The sequence below is a fragment of the Python bivittatus genome, unplaced genomic scaffold (assembly GCF_059951505.1).
Source record: "Python bivittatus isolate LINGU-HERP-01145 unplaced genomic scaffold, Pbiv_v1 ctg000680_np1212, whole genome shotgun sequence".
NCBI lineage: Eukaryota > Metazoa > Chordata > Lepidosauria > Squamata > Pythonidae > Python > Python bivittatus.
The window spans coordinates 7,910,264-7,920,250 of NW_028277095.1; the positions used below are offsets into that span (position 1 = coordinate 7,910,264).

Consider the following 9,987-nt stretch of genomic DNA (forward strand, 5'->3'; position numbering starts at 1 on the left):
TTGGGAACTGAGTACTGTGGTTCTTGCACTCTCTCTTTTTAAAATAAAAAATACAGAGGAAACACAACACCTCAAACTGGAACTTGGCAAGGGAGGCAGTAAAAAAGATGGAAGAGCATTGATCCCTATATCCACAATCAAACTGCACTGAATCTGACCTGAGCTATTGGCCAAGATCAACACTGGTCGTTGTTGGTTCTTACCGTGAAACACTCCCCCAAATACACAGATTGTACTGAGTTTCATTATTAGGCTAAAGGGAAGGGCGGGGAGATAAATGAAACGTAACAATCAGGTACAGAATCTCTGGATCAAAGGCTCACTTCCATGCAAACTTATATTTGGATTCACTTGATTCCAGACTAATAATTCTCTTTTTCTCTTAAAGAAGCCTTGTTAATGGCTTCTGTGGTATGCTATGTTGAACCAGAAGACAACCACTGAACATTATTAAAGTCCATCATTCCAGCAACATAGCAAGGACATTTTTTCACCCTTCCAAACCAGGTCCCCTCCCAGGGGTGTCAGGGAGGAGTAAAAAACATCAAGTCAGTGACCATGATTAGATGGTTGTGGCTGCCATCCTGACTTTTTCACACACATACACACCCATACCACAAATGCCCCTGCCCCCTCTAGCTGTTTTACCTGACTTGATCCCCAGTCAGGTTGGCCATAGCAGTAACTAGATGTGGGAAGCCGGAAGCTGGGGACAATGTCTACGGCTGGAATTCTCATCTGAGACAACAAAGAATTTCAACACTTGCAAAGGTAGCTTCTCATTCCCCAGACTGGCTTGGAAGATCTCACTCGCATCTCTGGAGCAGGAAGCCAGATTTTAAATAGTCAGAAAGAATTTCATTAGCAGCCAAATGGGAAAAGACATAATCATTAGTAGCCAGACAGAAACAGGCATCGTTAATTAGCAGCCGTCATAGAGAGGAAAATAGAAAATGTCAGAAGGCCAGGTTGTGGGGTGACATTCAGTATCTACCACTCCTTATTTACAATAAATGACCAGCAAAATCATTTAGAAAAATACACAACAGTAAAACAGCTTGATGCATGAAAAACATGGCTTATTCTGTCTTTAGGCTACGTATGATACAAACACCATTGTGCTTATAGCCTTAAGAGAGACCAGCGGAGAAGAGAGAGATGTGTCACCCAACTTTTCTTTGTGTGAAACTGATGGGTAGAGTGACTAAAACTGCACAGAATTGGGTGGTGTCCATCTTCCCACAAGCTGGTTGTGTGCTTTGCCGTGCCACCTGGAAGTAGGACCAACTCAACAGTCCCCAAGATGGGCTGAAGTCGTAAGGGTCCCTCATGACATGGATGGGGTGCATAAGCTTTGCTTCCAGCTGTGAATGTGGCCCACTGTACCACTGAACAGCAGCCCCAAAGTCGTGGCAAATATGGGCTAAAATTATAGGATTGTGACTTTGCAGTGCAGTGTCCCAGAAATGAACAGAAGGTTGTTGAGACTAGAAACAGATTCCTTAATGCTTTTTGGGTTACCAAAAACATCATCATCATGTCTTATGGTTGGTTGCACAGTCAGCCAGATGTTTAGACTAGATTTGGCATTATTATCATCATCATCATCATCATCGTCATCATCACAACATGGAATCACAGATGCCAGTTCTTTAGCTGGTGTTGGCCTTCATTCAACCGAGTTCTTCCCAAGAACCTAGGATGTTGTAATGTATCAGTGTAGTATATGTGTGGATATTATTATTATTATTATTATTATTATTATTATTATTATTATTTCCTTTGGGACCAGATAATTTTTGCATAGATAGCCATTCTGACCATCTGTGTAACCTGAAATAGAAAGAAACACTTTTGGTTGTATATTTGATATATTTATCAAACCCTCCCCAAATCTTACTTGGCCATTTTAAAAGAAGAAAGCCCATGTAACACTACCTCAAAATATATTGGAGAAGAAAAGGTTTTTCTTTTTTCTTTTTAAAAAAGCGTTCCATCGTCCTTCGTTATCTCTTTCTTTCTCTCGCACCCTGTTGCTTGTCTATTCTTCCCACCCTGCATCCCGGCTCTGCTTCTGGCTTGTGCGGCTGTCCACACAGCAGGCCTCCCATAAACTGATTCAGTAAGATGACCCTTCGATGAACAGCTTAAGATGTTCGATCAGGCGGATAGGAATGGCTTTGGAGGGCTGATGGCTAACAGTTATTGCTTTGTAAGAGACTTAATAGGAGCTGATGGGGGAACCCAGAAAAACAGGCTGCTTAATTTGGAGGGCCAGACCTGTTTCCTGGACTGAAGGCTGCCTTCGTTTGAATTTTCGTTTGAATTTTTCGAACAAATTGTCTTGAAGGTCTTTTTCTCATCTAGAAGGGGGCCTAGGTTGAAAGCTGCTTCTGGCACTTCCAGTTACTCTCCTGAAAAACTCTCTGGCCTTAATCCATAATATGGTTTCCTTATTTGTGGCTTGGTGTGGTGTGAACCTATCTGTCATGGTTTGTAATTTGTAAACCATCATTTGTGGCTTAATGCATTGTGGAAACTTTGTTAATTAGGGTTTAGTCAATAGGTTGTGATCAAGCCAGCCAAGGCTTTGTTCACTTTGGAAGCCTATAAGGATATTCTTTCCTTCTGTATCCAAAGGAACAATCTTTTAAAAATAAGAAACCAAGGGCACTGAGAAATTGCTCTTTATTAGCAGCTCTTGGGTTAGGGTTGCAAGGCAAAATTTAAAGGAAGCACAAAGAGTCTAAGATGTTTGAAGCACTGAGAACATATCCAGAGGTTGAAGAAGCTTGTTCATTGGAATGAACCCGTTGCAGGGCATCTTCAGAGACTTCAAAGGGTTACAGGTGGATACTACCACAAATGTTAATTCTCAAAATGTCGAAGATGCCAGCCTTGATACAACCTCTGGCATGTGGTTCATCTAGATGGGAAACACGAAAGAGAAATCAATCAGGAAGGAATGAATGAAGAAAGAAAGAAAACAGAACATCCTCACGGTGTGGCCTCTTTCTAGGCATTTATATTTGATCCAGGAATGGGAGCCATAGTTCAGCAACCTTGGGAGGTGGGAACACCTCTGCTCTATAGGAAATAACCTTTTAATCTTTCTGGAGGACCATCCAGGATCTCCCTACTATCTAGGGTCATAGACCTTGCTAGGGTCACTGACAGATTTTGCTGATCTGAACAGCCTCTCTCCAAATTAAAACAGAATGCTTCCGACAATTCTAAATGGATATAAATACCATTTAATTCCAAAGGTCTTGCTCCCAGAAAAGTATTAAAATCTTAGACAGACTAAAATAACAAGTATTGTGCTCTAATGATTTTTAAAATTGATTCTGGTGGTTGCACAGTTTTATTTTCAAGAATGATACCATATGCCTTTACACTGCAGAATTTAGTTGAATATAATTTCCCTTTCCACTGTACCTTCAATATATGAAGTCCATAGAATTGTTCAGTTACAAAGGAAGCCATGTTGGGTTCCTTCTGGAATACTCACGTTCAACTCTTTTAACTTCATAAACGGGTACATGCTTGCAGAGATGTTCAATGGCGCTACCAAAAACAAACCACTCTTTGATTTCTCCTAAGAAAGATTTTGCAGGTTCGTACTGTGCCCACACGTTCCATCCTGATATCATCTTATTCATCATCTGAAATGAGAAGTTGGTTGAAAACAATGTTCAAAGGGCAGCTGACACATTAGGCTGTTGCAGTAAAAATTAGGGTTTTTAAATCTGGCTCCTGTCCCCATATCTGGGGATGGCAGATTTTTAAACACCCCAGCACCGTTCTGTGAATTCTGGGATATTGTGGCCTCAACACATCTGGAAAGTGTCATGCTGGAGAAGGTTGGCTTCTGCCATATAAATGTGCTAGACGTTCAGGTGCTTCAGGTCTCCCTGTTGACTTTTCAGGAAGAAAATCTGAAGAAGGGAAGGAAATATTGATGAGATGGCACTCAAGTCCTTCTTAGCAGGTTCAAAATTAGTCCATCTGGATGTATCCATCAGAGAATTCTTCAAACACTCAAATGTGAACATGCTGATTTTCTAAGAAAAGTCCATTTTTGGTATCAGAGGATAAGAAAGTAACATGGATTACCAATTTTTGAAAAGATATGCCATTTTTATTCTTCATCTAAAACAACAACAGTTCAGATCTTCAGCGAAGAACCAATGAATTTTGTAGAAAGGGTCCATTTTTTTTCTTTATCCAAACAGGGAAGTTCTTAGGGAATTACTGGGGTCGTAGATTCCCCCCGCCCAATATATTCTCAATTCTCATTCTCTCAAGAATCCAGTAATGGATCCACTGATAGTCTTGTTTGATCCCACACACACTGATTGAGATTAATTTTATTTTCCCTGAAACAGGGCTGTACTTGATGGAGGCATAATTCAAATTTGTGCTGTGGAATATGAAGGTCTGGGTCCAATATATTTTGGGGAAAGGGGCACTGTGCCCCCTGCCAACCTTGGCCTTGGCTCCATGAACCACTGAATGCCTATCATTTGCTTTGAGGCTACTGTATATATGATGACACACATTATTCTTGTTTGCTGATGTGTGGCTTTATTTCAGAACCAAGTAAAGCTTGTCATGTTTCAAACTCACTGGTGGAGCACTGCAGGTATGTTCAATGTATCTGGAGGCAAAGCACCAGATCCATAGTATCTGGAGAGAGGGACACTGGGGATGCATATCTGGGGGAGATGGGCAGCATATAAATTTAATAAATAAATAAATGCCCAGTCAAAATGTTTGTAATTTTCAAGCCCCCCTGCAGCTGGGCAAGGTCAAGGAAGCAAGAACTACACAGACTTCAGTAAAGTCTCTTTAGTGCAGGACGTGGAGTAAATACTTCCAGAATCTTGGAAATGGTAAGAGGAATTCCCAGCCTCCTATATAGTGGGTTTGTTACAGCAGTGTCTCTTCCAATGATGGGAGATGCTCCTCCTCTTGTTTCTTGCACTCGGGCTGAGTTGCCACTTACGAAACAAGCTGCCCAAGGATTCCCCCCCTGCCTCTTGAGTGCCTATGCTCACCCTCCCCTGCGCTCCTTTCCCAGCCTCCCCACCATCTCTCACTGCAAGAAACACAACCGCTGAGGATCTGGGCCGTTCTGAAGGACTTTGGGGGTCTCCGGAGAAGGAGAGAGCCAAGAACGTTCCCAGCGGAGGAACAGATGGACAGCCAGGTCTCCTCCAGTCGAGGTTGACTCCCGGGGGCTGCATGGATAACGGCCTCCATCTTAACTGCAGGGTTTGGGCTTCTGCCACCATCATAGGCCCCGTCATCAGATGAATGAAACAAAACTGGATTGATTACACTGATCAGAGAATCAGATCAGAGAAACCTGGGCTGAATTGCAAGAGAACATGCCAACCGACTCGCTTTCTGTTTCTTGATGCAGTGTTTCTCAACCCTGGCAGCTTTAAGCTGTGTGGACTTCAACTCCCAGAATTCCCCAGCCAGCAAGCTGGCTGGGGAATTCTGGGAGTTGAAGTCCACACAGCTTAAAGCTGCCAGGGTTGAGAAACACTCTTTGATGGTTTGGCTCAACTCTCTCTTCCATTCCTTTCCCAGCCTCCCCACAATCTCTCCCAGAAACGAACCCAACAGTTACCTGTCTCTCATAAGCCAACCGTCCAATTACATCTATTTCCGGAATGTAGCCTTTTTCCATCTTCATGACAAAGCAAGCTCGTCGAGAAAAGAACCGCATGGCGATATATCCCTGTTATTCCAGAAGGAGATGGATAAGTGCCGTAAAACTTTATTGGATATTGGAATTTAAAATGTGCAGAAGGGATATGGAGGGACTGTTTATGAAGTCCCCGCCACCAAAGCTTTGTGAGGACAATTTAAACCTCATCAATTTTATAAGGAACATTTATATCCTTTTCAACATCCTACTTATCCTCATAAATTAATATTTTACTGGAAAGTCTATCCCCTCACTCTTATGCATTGATAATGAATAAAGCGAGCATCTACCGAGCAATTAGTTTCATCTGGAAGCTGCAGTTTTAGTGTCCATCATTCCAGTTAGCAGTTGCTACCTTTCTGTTGTGTTTTTCCCAATCTCAGAAAGTTCTACTTTGGTACACAAAACAAGTAACTGGGCCTGTTGTGAGGACTGGTCTCTGGTCAAAACCTAGTAGACATGATGGGTCATTTCAGACTGACTAGGTCAAAAAAGTCAAGCTGGTGACCTCAACTGCCATCTTGACTTCTTTGAACTCCTGCTGATGCCTCTGATTTCAGCACTCTGCAAGCCATCTTGGTTTCAATTCCCACAGTCTCTATCTAGAAGCCATCCTAAGTGAGTGTTTTGGAAGTCCAAGAGACCTGGAGGGTGCTGGGCTAGAGGATGCTTCTTGAAGGCTAAGCTGGATGCTCAGTGTCAAACTACCCTTATTTTACAACTTACAGTGATAACAGACTTTCCTTGTAACATGGGATAGTCTTGAAAGAAGCTCAAATGGTTTCCACCATCTTCTAATGTTTGTTCTCTGCCTTTGTTCCAAACCATCTTATTTTAAATAGATGCATCAATAGGCACACTGATCAAATAAATACTGTGGAGGAAAAGGTGTTAAGCTAAAATTCTGGCTATCAGTGTTATAGCTTGGGTCCCTCCAGTTCCATTACTTGTTCCACCTAGGAATTCTGGGACTTGCGGTTCCAAGACTTCTGGAGGGCCTGAGACTGGGGCAGGCTGATGTAATGATGAGTGAAAAGAGACTCATGTCTTTTGCTCAGAAAGGGATGACACAGAAGAACGGTTGAGGCTCTTTAGCTGAGTATGGCCATGTTCTTCTTGCGCTGACAGGGTGAGTGCTGAAAGGACTGGGTTCACACTTACATGCTTATAGTCAAAAATTGTATCAGAAGAGCAGGCTCCCTCGTAGATATGGATGATGGCTATTTTCTTCTCATTGTCTATGGTCACGGACTGCTGGATGTAATCGCCGTTGAGGCTTGGGATGCTGTAAACCTGAGCATGAGAGAGGGCACGTGTTTACTTTTCATCTAAAGTGAAATGCAGAACCCAAGAGACGTGTGCGAATTGGTTTAGATAAGATGGGACTGACTGATTGATGGTCTTTGACCAAAATATCATACCGTAAAGCAAACAGCCAAACATCTACTAAATAAAACTAAATGTTTGTTTATTTATCAAATATGTCACCACCCATCATATACATATTAACATGTAAAATATGTAGCCACTCGCCTTACATGATGGGAGATAATCTTATTTATTCCCCAAGCTTCCTTACAGCTAACATGATTTTCTGAAACTTTTGCACATTTTTCTGCTAATAAGAAGAATGCATTCTCTTCCATAGAATAGACAGAGTGATTAATCATTCATTCATGCATTCAGTTCATTTATTACTGGTATTTCTATGCTGCTCAATGCCAAAACAGCTCTGAGAGACATAGAATCAACAAGGAATGGCGATATTCATTAAGAGTATCATGTATATTACAATGCACAACTCAGAAAAGTTAATTTATTATTAATTCATGTTTACCTCCCTCCTGTGGATTGTTATCCCAAACCCACATCAACTGGACCAAACTAGAGCTGCTATTCCCCAGTGCAATGATTCTGCAGCTATGCGTGTGTGTGTTTTGAGAAATATATGAATTTGCTTTAGCTTTAAAAATAATCTGTGTGATTTATTACAAAATAATACCCTAGCTTCCACAAATCAAAACTGTGAAACCGTAAGCCAAAATATATTACAACAAACAATTCATGAACTCTAACAAGAATGGAAAATATCAGTAGAAGGTGAAAACATATCCTCTTGCAGGATGGGAATGGAATCAAGGACAAATATCAGCTAATTTTTCAAAGAACCTGGTTTTAACTTGCTGTCTTTCAGCGTTGGCCTCAGCTGAACCAATCTGGAAAAAGTCTCCTAAAAGTTTGGTGCCATTGTTGTGAGAACCTTGATCCTGGAGGACATTAACGAAGCTTCATTTTGAGGGAGGTCATGCCAAGGAAGACGTTCCTTAAGCACCGTTTCAGGTTGAAGGATGAAAACCAGCACCAAGGACTGGGCTTGAAACGAACCTCTCCATTTCAAAGGTTGCACAATCTATTTTCACGTCAGACATCTCGGCAACCAGGAATGCTTCTACTACAAATGAGATTAGATTGCAGGATTTTTTCTTTATTTCTTTCAATCTAGCCCCATGTATCTATTAAGAATAGGAAGCCTTTGAGGCTGGATGTCTTCAAGGGCTGCAGCGGTGTGTAAAGAGAAATTATCAGCCCATTTTACAAGAAACAAAAAAACCCAGCACATTAAAGCTATAACAAGGTAAATGCATGTATTTTGAGCCTTACATTCTGAAAAGAATGCCACAGAAAATAAGTGATTTGCCATCAATTTTCAGAGCTCAGTCTAGGAGTTCTGCTCTAAAAAATAGGTCTAGATGACATGCCCATCCCTGTTTTAAAGCTTTATAGTTGGGTGTCCACTGAATATTTCCATGATTTTGCAAGAGAAAAAGATGATCTTGGTTTCACCTTTGAATGTTTTGGTCATTGTAAAGCAGAGATTATTACCTGGAGGGAAGCAAAGGCTGCATTCCAGAAGAATCCCAGCACAATTAATACTACAGCCTGGAAAAGAAGGAAACAAAAAGGAAAAAAAATCAGGATTGAATCTGGTTGATGGCAGTGAATTTGGGGTAGGGGAAGCTCTAAAGTCCCATAAAGCTGCAGAAATCTTTGCAGCCAGAGCTAATTCTCCCAAACTGGACTCCGATGTTTGGAGTGCCATCAAGGGTAGTGGTCAGAAGGAGAGCAGCCCCATCTGAATGATGAAGGTCCACCCCGAAGGAAGCCCATATCTATGCAGAAATGTCTGAAGAATTTAACTTCAAACTAGCCTAATTTGCATTCTTCTACAGAACCCAGTTACTTTTGGAGACCACACTTTTCCAAAGTTTGCTACCAGCACACACAGAGCACCCTTCTCCTTATTCTGGTCCATATTGCTGATGTCTCCTGGCTGTGTGGCTTTCCACGCAGGAGCCGGCTGGAGATAGCAAGGAGTGAAAGCCGAACTTTCTGCATGCCAGCAGGTAAGCCACCCTGAGCTCTAAATCAAAGTGTGACTCGCATGTCCCATTGCACACTCAAAACGGTGTATACTTTCCAAGACATGTGTGAACGGGAAGTATAATAATGGGGCTTCAGCAAAAGATACATCAGATTAGCTTGTACACCAGACCAGTTCACAAGAGACTGGTGGTCCTTTAGAGTTTCAGAAATCAAAAAGTTGTGAGCCATTGCTAACTTTGGAACCTCCAAAGGCTATTTGAACATTTTCTCACTGTTCCCCATAGAAACTCCTTCTACTGCTGAGTACATTCGAAACTAGTCTTGTGCTAAGGTAAGCTCTCCCAACGGCCTTCAGGGGATGTTCTGGCAAAACATGCTTTCATTCCTCTTCCCAAGCTCACCAACACAGGAGAACATCTGTTTCACTCCCTTAAGAGTTCTCATCCTTACCTAGGCAATCCACAACTGCCTCTAAATATTTTCCAGCGTTTTAAAAGAAGAATGTGTCAAATATACGGTACTCACAAGCCTGTTCATTTTTCTTCCAGATAAGAGGCTGAGATGCAAGTGAAATAAAATTCCAGAAGCATTGAACATTTATATCTGTCCTGTATGTGTGGGGAACGTTGCACAGAAATCTGCCCTGGGGACCTGGTGGCTCGTATCTGGGGGACACACCCTGGTAAATGGTTTTATCTGAATGTTGGGGCTGGGCAGATAACCAGGCCCTGATATTTCTGAGCACATTAGTCATCTGGGCACGATTCCATATCGGTCATTTTGCAAATATCAATTAATCTTTTCCAGATTGCTTGGATATCAATGGAGGCAAATATATGTAGCTCAGGGTTGAACCGTGAAGATGTTACCTAGTGGGGTAA

The 9,987-nt window shown here is 41.9% G+C and overlaps 1 protein-coding gene across 1 annotated transcript; it reads right to left on the bottom strand.

Annotated features, from left to right (window-relative positions):
• Window positions 1-2,671: 2,671 nt before the first annotated feature.
• On the bottom strand, window positions 2,672-9,712 carry GKN2 (gastrokine 2). The gene is made up of 6 exons (XM_025175560.2): window positions 9,632-9,712; window positions 8,606-8,662; window positions 6,884-7,015; window positions 5,642-5,752; window positions 3,512-3,665; window positions 2,672-2,926 (listed from the first exon to the last, which is right to left on the bottom strand). The coding sequence occupies exons 1-6, from the start codon at window positions 9,701-9,703 to the stop codon at window positions 2,844-2,846; spliced, it is 609 nt and encodes a 202-aa protein (XP_025031328.1). The 5' UTR covers window positions 9,704-9,712; the 3' UTR covers window positions 2,672-2,843.
• Between the last annotated feature and the right edge of the window lie 275 nt (window positions 9,713-9,987).